Source organism: Diabrotica virgifera, chromosome 2 (genome assembly GCF_917563875.1).
Source record: "Diabrotica virgifera virgifera chromosome 2, PGI_DIABVI_V3a".
Lineage (NCBI taxonomy): Eukaryota > Metazoa > Arthropoda > Insecta > Coleoptera > Chrysomelidae > Diabrotica > Diabrotica virgifera.
Window position 1 is genome coordinate 91,473,401 of NC_065444.1, and position 19,091 is coordinate 91,492,491.

A 19,091-nucleotide genomic window follows, 5' to 3' on the forward strand; every position below is an offset into this window, starting at 1 on the left:
GCAGTTTTAAATCAAACGTACGTTGACAAGATTCTATCGCCGCCGTCTACGAAAAGTATAACTCAGAAAAATGCCGTTAAGAGTAGAACTTCAGTGAACGCCGCGAAAAATATTATTTTCGATAATATGATTGTGAAAATTATAATCCCTAATAAAGTGTTACCGAAAAAATTTATTTTTTGAGGAGTATCAGCAAAAAACATCATTTCTGTTTGTGGGTCCACGAAAATTATAATTACTAAAAAGTTCTCAGAAATAATTGTTTTCGTCGGCAGAAATAGAAAGAGAAAGGAAAATAATTGTTTTCGTCGGCATCTATTATGAACTAAATCTTTTCGTTATAAATACTTTGGGAGTTCTTATCTTCGCGGACACGCATATAAAAAAGAATTGTATCGCCAACACTTATCAAAGAGTTATTATTTTCAGTGAAAATGTATTAGGAATCACATTAATCATAGGTATCAGCGCTATATGGAACCAATAGCCTAGATGAATAAAAATCCGCGTATCATGAGTTAAACGCTATGTTAAATTTTCACTGTATTAATATAAAGAAAAAAATTATAGTCACAAATGGATTTTCAATTCGTCACAATAGGGAACTTACATAAAATTTTAAATTCGAAAAAACTGTTATAAATCACAGCACACTTTACAGAAAAACACTACATGCGGATTCCCAACTACAAGTTGTATTACACAAATCACCCAGACGGTAGAGCTCACGGTGGAAGCGCCATGATTATACGTGATTCTATTAAACACTCCGAAATGGAAAAATATAACAAAGACTACCTGCAAGCAACCAGCTTAACAATTGAGGAAGCACACGGCCCAATAACAATATCTGCCTTATACTGCCCACCTAAACAGGTGGAGATTATAATTCAAAACATCCGATGTGGGGTTCTAGACTAACAACACCAAGAGGCAGAGAATTAGCTAAAGCAATGGTAGAAAATAACCTGCAACAAATTTCTACTGGCGAACCAACTTATTGGCCGTCTGACTTAAACAAAATACCTGATGTCGTTGACTTCTGCATCACAAAAAGCATCGATACCAAAAAATGTAAAGCTGAATCATGCTTTGATTTATCATCAGACCATTCACCCTTTATAATAACAATCTCCGAAAAAATCTTAAACAAAGAACATCAACCAACTTTGCATAACACCAAGACTAACTGGTCCCAATTTAGAGAAAAACTAGACAGCCTGATCTCACTAAATCTGTCCTTGAAAAATGAACTCGAACTTGAATCAGCTGTAGATAAACTAACAGAAAGCATACAAATTGCTGCATGGTACGCGACTACCAGCTACGAACCATCTCCAAACAGAAATAATGTGTCTCTCACAATTAAACAAAAAAATTTTAGAAAAACGACAATTACGTAAAAATTGGCAACAGTCAAGAACGGCAGAAAATAAGAAAAAACTTAACAAAGCAACAAAGGAATTAAAGGAATTAATCCATGAAGAAGAAAACCATGGAATACAAGAATGTTTAGAAAATTTAACACCAACTGAAGCTACAGATTATTCACTCTGGAAAGTCACGAAAAAGCTTAAACGGCCCCAACAGCATAACCCACCAATCAAAGATGAGGCAAATACCTGGGCTAGGAACGACAAAGAAAAAGCTGATCTTTTTGGCAAGCACCTTCATAAAGTATTTACGCCATACCCTTCTACAGTATCTACAGAGGAAGAAACAGAACTAACCAGATTCCTAACAGCACCGTTTCAAATGGATCTGCCCCACACGAAATTTACAGTCAACCAAGTAAAACAAACAATAATAGATGAAATCAACATCAAAAAAGCCCCTGGATTTGACCTAATCTCTGGCAAGATTCTAAAAGAAGTCTCGGATAAGTGCATAAAACTAATCACCTTTATATTTAATGCAATTCTGCGCCTAAACTACTTCCCTAGTTCATGGAAAGTGGCACAAATCCTAATGATCCTTAAACCAGGAAAAAGACCGGAAAATGCATCTTCATACCGGCCTATAAGCCTTTTGCCTATGATTAGCAAAGTCTTTGAAAAAATGTACGTAAAAAGGTTGAAAACGATAATAGACGAAAATAAAATAATTCCAGAACACTAATTCGGTTTCCGAGACAAACACGGAACCACAGAACAAGTGCATAGGCTAGTCAACCAAATAAACAAGGATTTTAACTCCAAAAGATACTGTTCTGCTGCTTTCCTTGACATATCTCAGACTTTTGACAAGGTATGGCACATAGGGCTACAAATAAAATTAAAGAAGCTCCTACCCTATCCCCACTTCCAGCTCTTAAAATCCTACATAGAAAATAGACACTTCCTTGTGAAGCACGGTACCGAGCACACTAAGATATATCCTATTCACTCAGGCATCCCACAAGGCAGCGTTCTCGGCCCAATTCTGTATCTTTTATACACAGCGGACATTCCAACATCTAGTACAACTACAGTTGCAAAGTATGCAGATGACACTGCTATTCTTGTTCTCATGATAATTTTTCAGTGCGTCATTAATTATGACGTCATATACTGTATTGGGTGTGTCGAGACTTATTTCATGTAATTATTGACGAATCTGACAGATGCCACAATCGTACTTAGCCCTAGGTGAAAAGCTTGTGGAATTAAACTAATTAGTAATTTAGTAGATTTGATTTTTACACAATATGTTAACATGTAAGTAGGTATTTTTTATAAAGGGGAATAAAATTAAAAAGTAAACAATATTGTTAATTAAATTTATAAACATGGAAACATTAAAAAATGACACAAAACTATCCATAAACTGTGTTTTTATCTTCTTCTCTAGGTGCTGTCTCCGCTTCAAAAGTCGGTAATCATCAGAGCGATCTTTATTTCTGAAACCGCGGCTCTAAATAATGCATTGTTGTTACATCCAAACCAGTTCCTAAGGTTCTTCAGCCATGAGTTACGTCTCCTTACTATGGATCTTTTTCTTGCATAATGACCTGGAGTATTAGATATACATCTCTCATCACATGTCCCATATATCTCAGTTTTTTCTTATTTGTTAGTTCTCGTTCCTTATGCGTAAGTCTCATTACTTCCACATTGGCTATTCTATCTACTCATGAGATATTTAGCACTCTTCGGTACATCTCGAATGTCTCTAGTCTCCTCACGCCAATGTCTAACTTTTAACGAACTAAATTGTAAACCAAAACACAAAATAATGCACAAAGACGTTGTGAAACACAAGTGAAGTCGAATTCGAAATTTCAAAATGACAGGTACACAAAATACTGACCTGAATAATAACCGTCACTTGACTCTTTGACACTTCTAAAAAATGGCCAAAATGGACGAAGTTTTCGTCAAATGTTCGTAATACGTGTATTTGATTGGCTAGAAAAAACGCGCATTTTAAATATCAACGAATCAAACCTATATTAGGAATAGACATCTTATGTATATAACCATTGTAATGCTGCATTATTTTTGTGTTTAATCACGGAGCTACCGCTTTTTCCATCTCATCTAACTTAATGCATTAGAGAGAAATCGAAAAACTGTGACGCACTGAAAAATGATCATGAGAACAAGAATATCCTGGCATCTCACACAGATCCAACAACAGCATCAAGGAATCTTCAATCAAACCTAAATAGAATTCAGCAATGGATGAAAGTATGGCGCATCAAATCTAATGGAACTAAATCATTACATGTAACATTCACGCTACGCAGAGAAACATGCCCCCCTGTATATATTGATAATTGTCTAATTCCTCAATCCGAGGACGCCAAATATCTTGGCATGCACTTGGACCGCCGCCTTACTTGGAAAAAACATATTTTTACAAAACGAAAACAGCTTGGACTTAAATTGAGAAATATGTATTGGCTCATTGGACGCAATTCCAAACTATCTCTGGATAACAAAATTTTACTCTACAAGTCCATCCTCAAGCCCATATCAATACAAACATCTTACAGAGATTTCAAAACAAGGTGCTGCGTTCCATAGTCAGTGCGCCATACTACGTATCCAACGAGGTGATTCAACACGACATCCCCCTAGAATCCGTGAAAGAAGCCATACAACGTTTTAGTGTTAAATACTTTGAACGAGTGTTAGTGCATCCTAATGCGTTTGCCAGACAATTAAATGTGCGGGACGTCTTTGAAGTGCGTAGACTAAAACGGCAACTGCCGTCCGACTTAACCAACTGAATGTAATCAAAAGTGTATTCAGACTGATAAAATTTTAGTTTTAGACTTGTAAAGAGGTTACTCACTGGAGTAACTCTCTACATGTCTGTATTTTTTACCATAACAAATGCTTAATGCCCAATGGGCAGATTGTTGTACTCAATGGAGTTAATAAAAAAAAAAATCACAACAGAACATAATTTAAAACATGTATCAAATATTAAAAAGTTTTGTTTGGCTTTCGTTAGGCCCCTAAAAATGATTAAAAATTCAAATTAAAACAGGTGGTCCAAAAGGCGTCGTGACGTCATTCGTTTAAATTATGTTTACATTCTTCCAAAAAAGTAAACAAAATTTAAAATTAGACATTATAAACGTCAGTAGAAAATACAATGTAACCTCACAAGTGTTTTTGATCGTTTGAACTATTTTAAATGTCATTTAATAGTGTCAGTGTCAAAACGAATGCCAAACCTAATAGGGAACTTGCACATTTTTTTATTGCATAATAATATTCAGTTTCCTTTAAAAATAAGATTTCCAAAATTTCACGCCTTAAAACCTCATAATAACAGAAGTACAAATTTAAAATCAATAATTTTTTTTTGTTTTTTGGTCTTGGGTTTAGTCAATTTAAAATAGTTCAAAAGATCATTCACTTGTGAGGTTACATAACTGTATTTTCTACTGACGTTTATAATGTCTAATTTTAAATTCTGTTTACTTTTTTGGAAGAATGTAAAAATAATTTAAACGAATGACGTCACGATGCGTTTTGGACCACCTGTTTTAATTTGAATTTTTAATCATCTTTAGGGGCCAAACGAAAGCCAAACAAAACTTTTTAATCTTTGATACATGTTTTAAATTATGTTCTGTTGTGATTTATAACATTTTTTTTGAATTTAAAATTTTATGCAAGTTCCCTATTCAACCAACTTGAATAGCAGAGTCTTAGGTTCCTCTTGGCACCCTCAATAAGATTACTTTACCATTTCTATTCCAAACCCTCCAACTACTATCGATATTTACAGAAAAACAAATGAATTTTCATCACTTGCCAAAGCCTATTTGATTTGATCCCATAGGACTCTTGGACTCATTCACCGTCACTGAAAAGATCTTTATCCAAAAATTAAATTTCAATGCCTCCAAAAATTAAATTGGACCTCTGTTTCTGTTAGCTTGTATTTTGGCTCTTTATTCCAAAATACTTTTGGTCTACCGATCACCAACTGCTCTTGCTACATGACCTGCCCAGTTCTATTTTAGTGTTGTTTTCTTGCTCACATATCATTGCCACTTGCCCTATTGTCTTATATATCCATAGGATGTTATTTATTAGCCATTGAGACGTACTGTGTTGTGGATGAGAACTTCCCCACTCAATCTGTTTTGCATGGAGTTCCAGTTAGTCTAACTAAATCCTTCCCCGCTCGGTCTTAGATCTACAGAATTTGCCCTTTCTAGGGGTGTAATTGACATTCGCAGGCGAGTTAGATTAGATTATGTGAGGTAATTAAGGCTATGCAGCCTCTCTGCACTTCGACATATAGAGATGTTTTGTGCATACATTAATCTAGTTAAATTATAGGATGCCAATATTTCTGATGAAGTTGATTAGCATCCTAGGTGACTTGTTTCCTATCTCTGAGGGCGCTAGAGTGACCTCTTCTAGGAATTTTAGTCGTTTGCAAAACAGTGCTACGTAGTTGCTTAGTATATATTCTGCCGCTTCTTTTTCGTTGTCACAGAAACGACAGTTCTCACTATCTGATTTACCTATTTTTTTGAGATGGTATCTCAGAGGGCAGTGACCAGTGAGAAGGCCAGTGACCATTTTTATATCTTTTTACCCATTTCGAGAAAGCGGTTTGTTGCAGAAGACGACACTTTTATGAGCCTTTTTGCTTGCCTTTGTCCTGGTGTGTTAGACCAGTATAGTTGTAGTTGATTGAGTTCCCAGGCCCGGAGTTCCTCTCTCATGTGGCTTTTCGATAGCCAACAGAAGGGTTCTGGACCTTGGAATGAGGTATTAGCCCTTTCTTTTAAGAGGCTATCAGCTTTCTCATTTCCTGCAATTCCCTCGCAGACGAGTTAGTTAGTGATATATTATAAAAGTATACTTAAATTATATTTATGCAGTTTTCATTTTAGAAGGAATTCGAAAGTTAATGTTCACCCTTATGCACTTAAATATTTTCATTAAATGTTTCAGGCAATGAAGATTCAGGAAGCGAACACAATTCCATGTACGCCATATTCAATGTATCGATAGTACTAACCGAAAACGGTTTGAAACAGATATATAGCGTCATCGAAGCAGTATTCTCCTACATTAATATGCTCAGGAATGTTGGTCCCCAGAGAAGAATTTTCGACGAACAAAAATTAATAGCAGATACTACTTTTAGATTTGCAGCAGAGTTAACTCCGGTTGATAATGTAGAAAATTTGTGTGAAGCTATGCAATTTTATCCGCCAGAGGATTATTTGGCTGGATCTGAACTATTCTATGAATACGATCCGAAGGCTATTACAATGGTCGTGGATTCTTTAGTGCCCAAAAAAGTTAATATTATGGTTACCACTAAAGATCTGCCAGATGGTTTAGTGTTTGATAAAACTGAAAAATGGTTTAAGGCTGAATATACCGCAATAGACATTCCTAAAGATCTTATAACACAATGGGAAACTGTTAAACCTTACTCAGAACTGAACATTCCTCCCGTCAATCCATATTTGTCGACCAATTTCTCCATATTACCGAAATCACCCAAACATCCTGACTATCCTCAGAAAATCATGGATACTCCTAAGGTAGAGATGTGGTATAGAAAGGACGAGAAGTTCAAACTGCCAATGGCATACTATCATTTTTATTTAATCAATCCAAGTTCCGTAGAGTCTGCCAAAAGTCTAGCTTTAACAGAAATGTTTATGAATCTCTTAGCTTTTGCTATAGGAGAAGAAGTATATCCAGCAAATATGGCTAATATACAACACCAATTCACCTGTGAGGAAAAAGGCATTGTGATAAAAATAGGCGGTTTCAATGAGAAAATTCCGAATTTAATCGAGGTCATAGCAAAATACGTCAAAAATCTACAAAACTATATTAACGAGTGCATGTTCCAAGTAGTCAAAGAAACGATGTTAAAATCCTATTTCAATAAAATACTCAAACCGTCTACTCTGGCAAAAGATACTCGCCTGAAGTTGCTTATTGGACATTATTTTGCTCCAGTCGATAAATATTGTGAACTACTCGATATCACTTATTCTGATATGCAAGCATTTATTAATAAGTACATTAAAAATTTCTACGTCAAAGCTCTAGTTCAAGGAAACGTTTTGCCAGAAGTTGCTTCTGACACTATTAAGACATTTGTTAACACCTTAAACTACGATCCACTTCCCCAAGACCAGTATCCAGCTCTTGTTGTAGCTCAAATACCTTTAGGAGAGAAATGTTTGAAGGTCGAATCATTCAATAAACGTGACACCAACTCTATCACTGCCAACTATTACCAAGTAGGTCCGTATTCGCTGAAAGACAGTGTGATGATAGACATAATAATGTTCATAATTGAAGAACCTTTGTTCGACATACTAAGAACAAAGGAACAACTAGGTTACCATGTTTACTGTGCCTTAAGGGACACTTATGGTGTTTTGGGCTATTCCATCACCGTTAATTCCCAAGCTAACAAATTTACAACTAAACATCTCGACAACAGAATAGAGGAGTTTTTGAAACACACCGAGACAATTATAGAAAAGAGTTCAGGGAAAGAATACGAAGAAATGAAACAAGGATTAATCGAAACTAAGGAAATAGTTGATTCTCATTTAAAAGAAGAAGTAGATCGAAACTGGTCGGAGATCATAAACGACGAATACATGTTTGACCGGTCTAAGCAAGAAATCGAGGAGATTAAGCAGGTACTTCATGAAGATGTGAAGAACTGGTGGAATAGGCATAACTATTTTGGTACAAAGGGCAACTTTAGAAAAATCAGCGTTCAAGTGGTCGGCCACGTTCCGGATGATGCTTCTAAAGGAGAACCCGCCGAACCGAGCTTCACCAAGAAAGTTCAGTTAAAAATTTTAGATTTAGATAACGAAATAGTTGAGGCAAAAAGTCCTGATTATTTTGTTAGCGAAATCGATCAATTTAGATCAAAATTACAGTCATACCCTGCAAGACTCAAAAAATGAAAACTTACCTAGATATTTCGAAAAGAAAATTTTTATACAGCTGTTTACTATTTATTGTTTATAAATAAAGTCTAGCAACAATATTTTTTGTTTTTCTATTCCTAAATATAAAAATATATGCATAACGGCGAAGAAATCAGAGTTAAAGCATAGATAATTTTACGCTAGCTGCCTGCCTCTCAAACATTAGCGTGCCGATCAATGACCTTCGACTAGAGATTGCAATCGCTGGATCCAGCGCTTTTTTTACATGCTTGATCCAGCAGCGCGGATCCGCAAACGTGTCAAATTCGAACTAAGTTAATTAATGTCTTTATTAGCCTCTTTATTCAAAGCCGTGAGTCGGCAACTTGCCATTCTATCGCGCTAGCAGTAGCTCGGTGTGCTGGAAAGTTTCTACAGCCTAAAAGTTTACATCGACAAAGCGTTAATAGACATTGATTCTGCGATAAAATTCTCTGCTGGCGGGTGGTCAATAATCAATGAGTTGATCGCCACATTTTAACCGGTGAAACTGGCTGTAGAAGCTATCGCCACATTTTAACCGGTGAAACTGGCTGTAGAAGCTCTTTGCATAAGAGAGTTCACTTTGATAACGGCGGACATAACCATGAGATTTGTCTTAGATAAACTAAATAGCCAGGACTCTAGCCTTAGTGCCGATCTATCGGAAGCATTGCGGAACAGCGCCTCTCTGAAGTTACAGGTACATTAGTGCAGCAGTTCTCAATTTGTGGTACATGTACTACTGGTGGTACATATCATTATTTGAGGTGGTACACAAAACACAACAACATGAACAGTCAAGATCAGCACCACTATTGTAGTTAATTAGTTCACCGAGCTAGATAGGTATTTGACTTACGTGGTACCAAAGATAATAAAAAGTAGTTGGTGGTACATGACTCAAAAATATTGAGAATTACTGCATTAGTGTATGTACTTACAAAATCAAAAAAAGTATGACGAGAAGGACTAAACAATCCTGGTTATTTTCCCATACCGAAAAAAATTTAATGCGACAAGAGATGAAAAATTTGTTGAGCCATGTACATAAACAAGTGATTGTGGAACCAGTGCAAGAGGACATCATGGAAGAAGATGGGCCAACTAATCCGGAGGCCGTGAATTTTACTTTAGAACAAGAACTTGAGGTTGAATTGAATCGAGAAAACTTTTATAACCAAAAAAACTGGAAAAGGAAATGAGTTTAGGAGATCGCAAGAGTGAAAGGCCATGAAATCATTTGTCCATGGTCCACGACTATTTGATGATCTTAAAACCGACCAGCGTAGAGGCCGAAAGGACCTTCTCCCCAACCGGCTATATGTGCCGTTCTGTGCGAAGTAGGTTAGGCCTATGTTTTTAAGGTCTCGCTTCCAAAAAACTAAATAATTCATGTTTTCTTTGTTTAGAAATTTAGAATATAGACAGAAAAACGATAAAATCGTGTTTTTATTTTGATTCCATATTTTGCTGGATTCAGGCCAATCTTGCAAAAATCCAGCTATATTGCAATTCCTACCTTCGACCTTCTAGAACATAGGAGTAAAGCAAGTGTTAACCGAGTAGGGGAGGAAAGTATGCTAAATTTGAAGTCACTCGAGCGTTATCGGGACCTATTGGGTGAAGATTAGGTCCTAAAACCAAAAAAAAGTTAAGTAAAGTTTTCCTATTTAGTGGGACTTTCCATTTTTTAATTTAATTTTCCATTTCCAACAATAATTTTTCCGATTATAGCGCCATTCATCCATAATTAGAAAAAATGTCTCGAATAAAAGTTTCTTATCTTTACGTAAGGAATCCAAATCTGCAATAAAAAATGGGGGCTCTTACTTAAGTTTTTAAAGTAACCCCTCACTCCACCCCTGTTAGTTAGTTAGTTATCTTTATTCCAAAAAATCACAAATTTACAATAAATATAATTTTAACAAAAATATTTGTACAAGAACAATCTGTGATTTTAGCCTAAGCGTTGGAACCGTCTAGATCATTAAAATTTATTAAAAAGAATTCATCCAGACTATAAAAAACATATTGACCTAAGAATTTTTTAATTTTTTTTTTAACTTACATATTGAAAGTGCTTTAATCCCAGTGGGCAAATAGTTGTATACTTTAATACCGGAGTACAATGGACCATTTCGAGTACGTCTATAATTATAATTGGGAAGAATTATATCTTGCCTGCGTGTATTGTGACTATGTATATCAGAAGGTTTTAACAATTCATGTCGTTTTCTATGTATAAGTCGAGACATCTTATAAATATAAATATTAATGAGCGTCATTATTCCATGATCTTTGAAGAGAGGTCTACATGAAGTTCTATTTGTTAAGTTAAATAGTGCTCGAATTGCTCGTTTTTCAGCCACAAATGTGGATTCTGCTGTGCTAGCCGCGCCCCAAAATTCCACACCATATTGCATAATACTTTGAAATTGAGCAAAATAAACTATTTTTGCCACACAAAAATTTGTATTTTGTCTAATTGCTCTTATGGCATATGTAGCTCTGCTGAGGGTTTTATTAAGTTCAGTTATGTGGTAACTCCAATCAAGTTTGCTGTCTATGTTTATGCCTAAAAATTTAATTGTATGACAAGAAGTAATGCTTTCTTGATCTACTTTAATAACAACATCTTCCACATTTTGATACAAATTAAAACGGATACTTTGTGTTTTACTAATATTCAGAACCAATTTATTGGCGAGAAACCAGTCTGATATCTCTTCAACTGTAGTAGCGGCACAGGATGTTAATGTATCAGAACTATCGCCTTTAATTACTATACTCGTATCATCTGCAAAAAGTGAAAATGGTATTCGGGAAACTAGCTACCAAGTCATTGATATAGATAAGAAACAGTGTTGGTCCTAAAACAGACCCTTGTGGAACTCCACACTGAACTTCTGCGAAATTTGAATAGGATGCTTCACAGCTACTATCAGAATTATTTATTCTAACACACATTTTTCTGTGTGATAGGTATGTCTGAAACCATTTATGTGGTGTACCTCTAATGCCGTAGTAGTAGATCTTGTCCAGTAGTATTTGATGGTCTACGCAATCGAATGCTTTCGATAAATCACAGAAAATACCAAGAGGATGGTATTTTGCTTCCAAGATTTTATGCACATTTTCGATTAGAGAAAATGCTGCATCTGTAGTACTCATATCAGATATAAAGCCATATTGAGAAGTTGTTAGAATTTTATGTTTATTTAAAAAAAGAAGTAATTGTTTATTTACGCACCATTCTAGTAGTTTTGAAAGGGACGGTAATAGAGACACTCCGCGATAGTTCTCTATATTACACCTATCACCTTTTTTATGTACAGGAATAACTACCGATTTTTTAAAACATTTAGGAAATATTCCGTTTTCAAGAGACAAATTAAAAAGAAAAACTAAAGGCCTACAAAGGGTATCAATATTTTCTTTTACAAGGGTAATTGGAATTTTGTCAAGCCCCGCGGATTTCTTTGGTTTTTGTGACAAAATGCACTCCCTGACATCAGTTTCTATTAAAGGTCCAAAAAACAATGAAATACATTATTTGCCGGTAAACTTTGCAAATAGTTATCACTAGATTTTTTACTTTTGATATTAGGAATAATACTTGATGCAATGTGTTGAAAATAAGATTTAAATTCTTCTCCAACTTCAGTTGGATTTGTGATATCAATATCATCTTTTTTAATAAATATATATTTCTTAGCTGTTATGTTTCTTTTGTTAAAATGTGAAATTAAATCCCATGTCGCTTTAGATTTATTATTTGAGGAGTTGATTATACCGTGAAAGTACCTATTTTTTGCCTCTTTAATTATTTGTTGTAACCATCGACAATACGTTTTAATGTAGTTTTTTATGGTATGTATGTATGTATGTATGTAGATAGGGGTGATAGGTACACTGCGACCCGTAGGATCTATTGTGTCCCCCTTGCTTGCCATGAGTCTGATGTTTTCTCAGACCTATAGCAGCTCTTCCAGTCCTATTTTCCTAAGAAAGATTAGGACATCGTCGGGCTTCAATTCAGGCAGGTTCTCCTCTTCTATTTCATGTGCCCCTAGGTATCTGGCCCTGGAGTTCTGCAATGCAGGACATTCTGAGAGTATGTGTATTGAGGTTTCGTCCTCTTCCTCACAAAATCTGCATTTTGCTTCATCTACCAATCCTAGCTTCTTCATGTGACTTCTTAACCGGCAATGCCCGGTCATTATTCCCGTCAAAATCCGGATCTTCTTTTTACTGAGGTTGAGAAAGCTAAGAGATCTATTCTGGTTATAATTTCCCAGAATTGTCTTGGCTTGTCTCAATCCTTCCAACTGATTCCAGTACTTGGACTTTTCCCTCTCCAATTCTCCTCTTAGTTCTCCTAAGATTGCGCTACTGCTGATCCCACATGATGGTTCTGGTCCCAGATATGGGGTTTCGGCTCCTTTTTTCGCCAGCTGATCTGCTGTTTCGTTCCCTCCAATTCCTATGTGTCCTGGGACCCATAGGAGGGTGACAAGGTTCTTCTGGCCTAGTTCATTTAGCTTTCCTAGGCACTCCCAAACCATCTTAGAACTGATTATATGTGAGCTCAGTGCTTTGATGGCTGCTTGACTATCCGACATGATTACAATCTCTTGTCTGCGATAGTTTCTTCCAATGTTAAATTCCACACATCTTTCGATGGCACGGATTTCTGCTTGAAAGATGCTTGGGTATGTGCCCAAGCTTTCTGAGTGTTTGGCTCTCGGTCCAAAGACTCCTATTCCAGTTCCCTCTTCCAGTTTGGAGCCATCCGTATACCACTTTATGGCATTTGTACACAAGTACCACAGCCATCCGTATACCACAAGTTCTGTATGGTATCTTCGTCCCATTCAGATTTATTGCTCAGCTTAGTGATGAATTTTCTCACAAAGTTGAATTTCTTCGGCATATCATCTTGGGGCATTTCCCAAGTTTGATCAAATTGAAGTGATCGAGGTTTTTCTCTGATGATTCCTTCTCTGATCATCCTGTATATTGTTTTCTTCCTTACATTTTCTAACTGAATGTGCAGTGGGGTCAAGTTTAAAATCACCTCCATTGCAGCTGTGGGGCAGGTTCCCATTGCTCCAGTGATACATGCACAGGCTAGTCTCTGAATCTTCGAAAGCTTTTTCTTTGTCGTATTCAGATTAGCTCTTGTGCCCCAAGCTACTGCCCCATAAGTGATTAGTGGTCTCACTATTGCTGTGTACATCCATTGCAGAATACGTGGGTTACATCCCCAGTTTTTCCCTGCAATGTTCTTACACACCATGAGGGCCTTGGTGGCTTTGTGTATTACTTCCTCTTCGTGTTTATTCCAGAGTTACTTGCTATCTAGGATCAGCCCTAGATATTTGACCTCTGTTTTCCATTCGACGATATCCTCCCCTATTTTTATGGTTTTTAAATTCGGGTTCTTTTTCCTTGTAAAGGCTACTAGTGTGGTTTTAGTGGGGTTGATGTTAAGTCCCAACGAGTCACACCATTGGTTTGCAATATTCAGTCCTCTTTGAACTATGTCGCAGAGGATATTTTCGTACTTTCCTTTTGCAAGGATGACCATGTCGTCGGAATATCCTTGACATGGTATGCCTTCCCTGGTCAATTGACAGAGTAGGCTGTCCACAGTGAGACTCCACATGAGTGGGGACGCAACTCCCCCCTGCGGACAGCCTCTGGTCACATTAATGAAGATAGTGTCTTGTCCTGGCTTCATGTGGCGTGTTGTCAAAAGCCCCTTCTATATCTAGAAAGGCACATACCACGGTCTCTTTCTTATTCAGAGCATCTTGGATTTCATCAGTCAATTGTGTCAAGGCGGCTTCCGTGGATTTTCCCGCTTGATACGCATGTTGACGGGGGTGCAATGGCACCTGTTCCAAGATTTCTGTTCTAATGTAGTTGTCTACAGCTTTTTCCATCGTTTTGAGAATAAACGATGTGAGGCTGATCGGTCTAAGGGATTTAGGGTGCGTAGTATCCCGTTTCCCTACTTTTGGGATGAAGGTGACTTTGGCCCTTCTCCATGCTTCTGGTATGTATCCCAGTTCAAGACTGCTCCGACTGATTCGGACCATATGAGGAATGATTGCCTCTTGGCCCTGTTGAAGTAGGGCAGGAAATATTCCATCCGTTCCAGGTGTTTTGAACGGCTGAAAGGTGTTCATAGCCCATTTCAGCCGTTCTTCACTGCAGATGTGTTTTGCCATTGCAGTGTCTTCCCTGGTAGGTCTTCTGATTTGCTCACTCTTTTTTCCTGAAGTGATTGCTCCTCCAGGAAAGTGAGTTTCTAACAAGAGCAAAGCTCGTTCTTTCTCGCTTTCTGTGAAGCTTCCGTCTGGCTTCCGTAGTGCCATTGCTGTATCTACTCTTCCCTTTGCCAAGACCTTGTGTAGCCTTGCTGCAGAGGGAGTAGTGTCTATTTCTTCGCAGAATTTTCTGAAGCTATTTCTTTTAGCCTTTCTAATCTCTTTATTGTATAATGTGAGTTTCTCGGTGTATCTCTGCCAATCTCCGTTACGTTTGGCTCTGTTGAAGAGCTGTCGCGTCTCGGATCTTAGGTTTGACAGATGTTCGTTCCACCATATTGCATCTTTTGATTTTCTGGTCCTCTGAAGAGGACAACTTGATTCATAGGCGTCGAGTATTACCTCGTTAAGTTCTATGACATCATTTTCTAATGCCAGGTGGTTTCTGGCATTTCCTTTAGTACGAAGACTTACAAGATTTCTCCTCAGGTTAGAGTTGTATTCATCCCAGTTTGTTTTCCTGGGGTTTCTCCTGAGTTTTGGCTCAGGAGGACTACAATCTAACCTGAACATAATTATTCTATGATCAGAGAGGGATGGTTCGTTCGATACTCTCCAATCCCTCACCCGATCTGATAGATTCGGTGTGCTTACAGTTATATCTAGCACTTCTTTTCTTGTTTTAGTTACAAAAGTAGGGGTATTCCCTATATTGTGTATGACAAGATTCTTACTAAGAATAAATTCTAAAATTTTCTCACCTCTTTCATTGGTGTCTGTGCTCCCCCATACGGTATTGTGACCATTAGCGTCACATCCTAGGAGAAGCGGTAGTTTCTTCTGCTCACAGTACTCTACTAGTCTTTGCAGTTCTGGAGGCGGTGCAGTCCCGTCTCCTGCAAAGTAGCATGAGACTATCATAACTTCTTGACGCCCTTTTCCGAACTCAAGGTTTGCTCGAATCGGAACAAGGTCTCTCGTCATGAATTCTGAAACACAAAAGTGATTAATACTGCTACTTACCAAGATGCATGCTCTGGGTTTGTCAACATTACTTACTTTGTATATCAGCTTAGCTTCTCTGCTTGTGAGTCCTCTCACCTGACCGTCACGAACCCATGGTTCCTGAATCAGTACAAATCCCAATTGGTTTCTGATAAACGTCCTTAGGATGACCGCCGATGATCCCTTGGCGTGATGGGCGTTTATCTGAGCAATATTAATTCCCATTTTTTTTTCCTCCTCCCTTTTCCCTTTTTCCTGCCCTATTTATTTGGTTATTTGAGGTGAGGTTTCTTTCTCACCTTCTTCCCCCCCGACAAGTGTTTTGTCCTTGTCTTCTTCAACGTTAGTTGCTTCGGCTGTCTCCATGTCCTCCGAGTCCCGATATAGATCGGTGCTGTGGTGGTCTCCGACGCTCTCGGCATCGCCGGGCACATCAGTACCCCGCGATGCAGAGGGCACCGGAGGCGCTTCCTCGACCTCGGTGGTTACTAACCCACCGCTGCTTTCTGTTTCCCGTTTTATACCATGAACGGGGATTTTCCCGAACCGGTAAAAAATGGTGTATCCGTTCTTCCTGAGGGCAGCGCAGGATAGCTCGTCTATCGCTGCCCTCAAGAGTTGCCCTGCCGCCTCTTCCTTAGCGCTCAGGACCTTCCACTAGGCCCTCATTTTGTACCTCTATCAGCTGAAGTAATTTCTCAGCTGATAGCCCCTTGCTTCTGGGGAGGAAAACTGTCACAACATGTGATCTAGGGATGTCGTCTCCCTTACATGTTGTGAGTTCTCCACCCTCCCACTTCCTAATTTGTGGCACCTTCAACCTTAGCCACTCCGCTGACTGTGGTGTTTCACAGTCAACTACCAAGTAGCCCGGCTTGAAGTGGATGCCGCCGAACTGGAGCTTGTGCTCCCATCCGGCGAACATTTCTTGAACTATTGCCTCCTCCACCAAAGTCTGCTGTTCCGCGCTGAGGGTGTTCTCAGGGAACCCTTTGGGGAGAATGGCAATCTTCTCCGATTTTAGAGCAGCTGCATAGCTGCTCATACCTACTGAGGTAGTGGTCTGTTCTCCCACTTCCTCCTTCTTCCTTTTCACCTCTTTCTGAGCAGGACTGATGACCGTCTCAGTCCGCTTTCTTTTTTGACTAGCAGGCTCTTGGCTTTTATGCTCCAAGGCCTTCTTTCTTGCTGTTTCAGGGAAAATTCCCTGACTGAGGTACCTCAAGTACCATCTGCAGCCCGCTCCGCTGAGCCCACGTCTCAGTGGGTCATCCCTGCCTCCAGGTTCTCCCAAGTTTGGGAGTGGAGGCTGTCTAGAGGTCGAGGGCCTTTGGAGGTCCTTCCCCACCTCAGATTTACCCTTGTGGTGTATTCCCACAATGGAGTCTGAGGGACCGGTCCTCGACTTTCCTGCCTCTCGGGGAGCTTCCCGAGAGGTTGAAGGAGAGGTTTTTTATGGTAATATTATTTGTATATTTTTTTAGTCGTAATAAGAATCTTTTGTTTTTTGACGATACTTTTATTCCGGGAGTTAACCAACCTTTAAAATTTCTTTTGTTATGTATTTTTTTACGTTTAGTCGGGAACGCGTATTCGAAGCCCGAACCAATTTTTTCATTAAAAACATTATAAGCTACTTCCACATCTGATATTTCATTTAGGTACATCATTAAAGTCTCACTGACGAAGATACTCAAGAAATTTTAATTTATTAGTTTGACAAAAGGATCTAACCAGATGATATTGATTATTAGCATCAGCTTTATCCACACTTATGGTTAAAATTTGAGCTTTGTGATCAGACACTCCTACTTCAAATGTAGACCCCTCAAATAATAGTTTAGGACTCAAATTAACACAAATATTATCTATTCGTGTAGCAGACGTTATTGTTACTCTAGTAGGTTCTAAAATAGTTGGTATTAAATTATACATTGTCAATATGTTTTTAAAATCAAAAACATTCCTATTCTTACAATCTAAGTCTATATTAAAATCGCCGCAAATTATATAATTGTAATTTCTGTATTTTAAATACAGTTCACTTAACAAATCGCACAACACATTAAAAAATATTTGCAAATCTCCCGAGGGGGGTCTATAAATACAAGAAATTACAAATTTTAAATTATGATTGTTTACAACGGTAAATTCAATTTTGTTATCTACTGAAACAGTTTCTAAATTAACAACTGGACTAAAATCAAACTTTTTATTAGAAAAAAACGGCCGCTCCACCATGGGAATCCGTTTTACTACAATATTTGTTTATTAATTGATAGTCCTCTAAAGAGTAAAAGTCAAATTCTCCCTCTTGCATCCAATGCTCTGTGAAACAGATCACGTCAATACAGTTTTCTGAACTAATATTTATGTCATCAACTTTATTGCGAATTGAATGAACATTAAGATGCATTAATGAGAATTTTTGCAAACATTGTTCAGTTGAATTCGGATTTAGCTCCGTATTCCACTTCTCAAACTGTAGTTTTTTGAAGACGATGATGAATTTTGTTGTTGCTGTGATGAAATTGGTTTTTCAGAATCGTCGAATTTTTGCTTAATCTCTGCCAAAAACATTTTTTTGTTGTCCACTATTATATAATTATGTCTAAAAAAATTATGTGGGGGGAGGGTCGCGTTTAGTATAATTCGATAAATTTTTGAAAAAGATTAAAAAGGTATTTTTTAGTTTTTCGATTTGACGTTTATTTCTTGAAATATTCGCTTTTTTCTTGTGAAACTTTGTGACTCACCCATTTCCTTATGCCCCACTCAAACCGTCAGATTTTTAAAATATACACTGTTCTGCATGTACTTAACTTTTACCTTATCTTAATCTTACGCAATTTCGAGTTTTTCTATGGATATATATTTTTTTCGGGCCCTCCTTTAACGAATTCCCCTGTATTAAGATCCGATATATGGTAGGGGTATATTTACAGGGTACAAGGTTTCTCCCCATGTTATAATCTGACGCGCTCGAGTAACTGCAAAAATCCCCGCTTGGCCTCCCCTACCATTAGAAAAAATCAGAAGTTTAACCACAACACAGGTACCTCTTTACCATGGTATCTTCCATAGCAAGAAATTAGGGGAGAGTTTCACGCGCCAGGGCCTTAAGGGGGTAGGCGCAAAATCTTGGTCCAATGCTATTTAAATGCATTACTTTTTTTCGAATACTGAGAAAACTAATAAATATTTTTGAAAAATTTAAACGCAGAATGAAAGATTACATTATTACCGAGGGCCGAAAGTTCCTTAGAATAAACAAAAAGTTTCTTTTCAATTAAATATGTGAAATTTAAAATGACACTAAATTTTATTTGTTTTATTCTCCCTTGTAACTTATTAAAATACATTAAAAAACATTAAATAAGTTTTCAGGAACT

At 37.6% G+C, this 19,091-nt stretch overlaps 1 protein-coding gene across 1 annotated transcript in view; it reads left to right on the forward strand.

The window, feature by feature from the left end:
- LOC114349482 (nardilysin) overlaps window positions 1-8,496 on the forward strand; it is a 32,871-nt gene extending 24,375 nt beyond the window's left edge. The window contains exon 3 of the mRNA XM_028299864.2: window positions 6,411-8,496. Coding sequence (XP_028155665.1) covers window positions 6,411-8,413 — 2,003 coding nt within the window. The 3' untranslated portion in view covers window positions 8,414-8,496. The remainder of the gene's footprint in view (window positions 1-6,410) is intronic.
- Window positions 8,497-19,091: the final 10,595 nt, after the last annotated feature.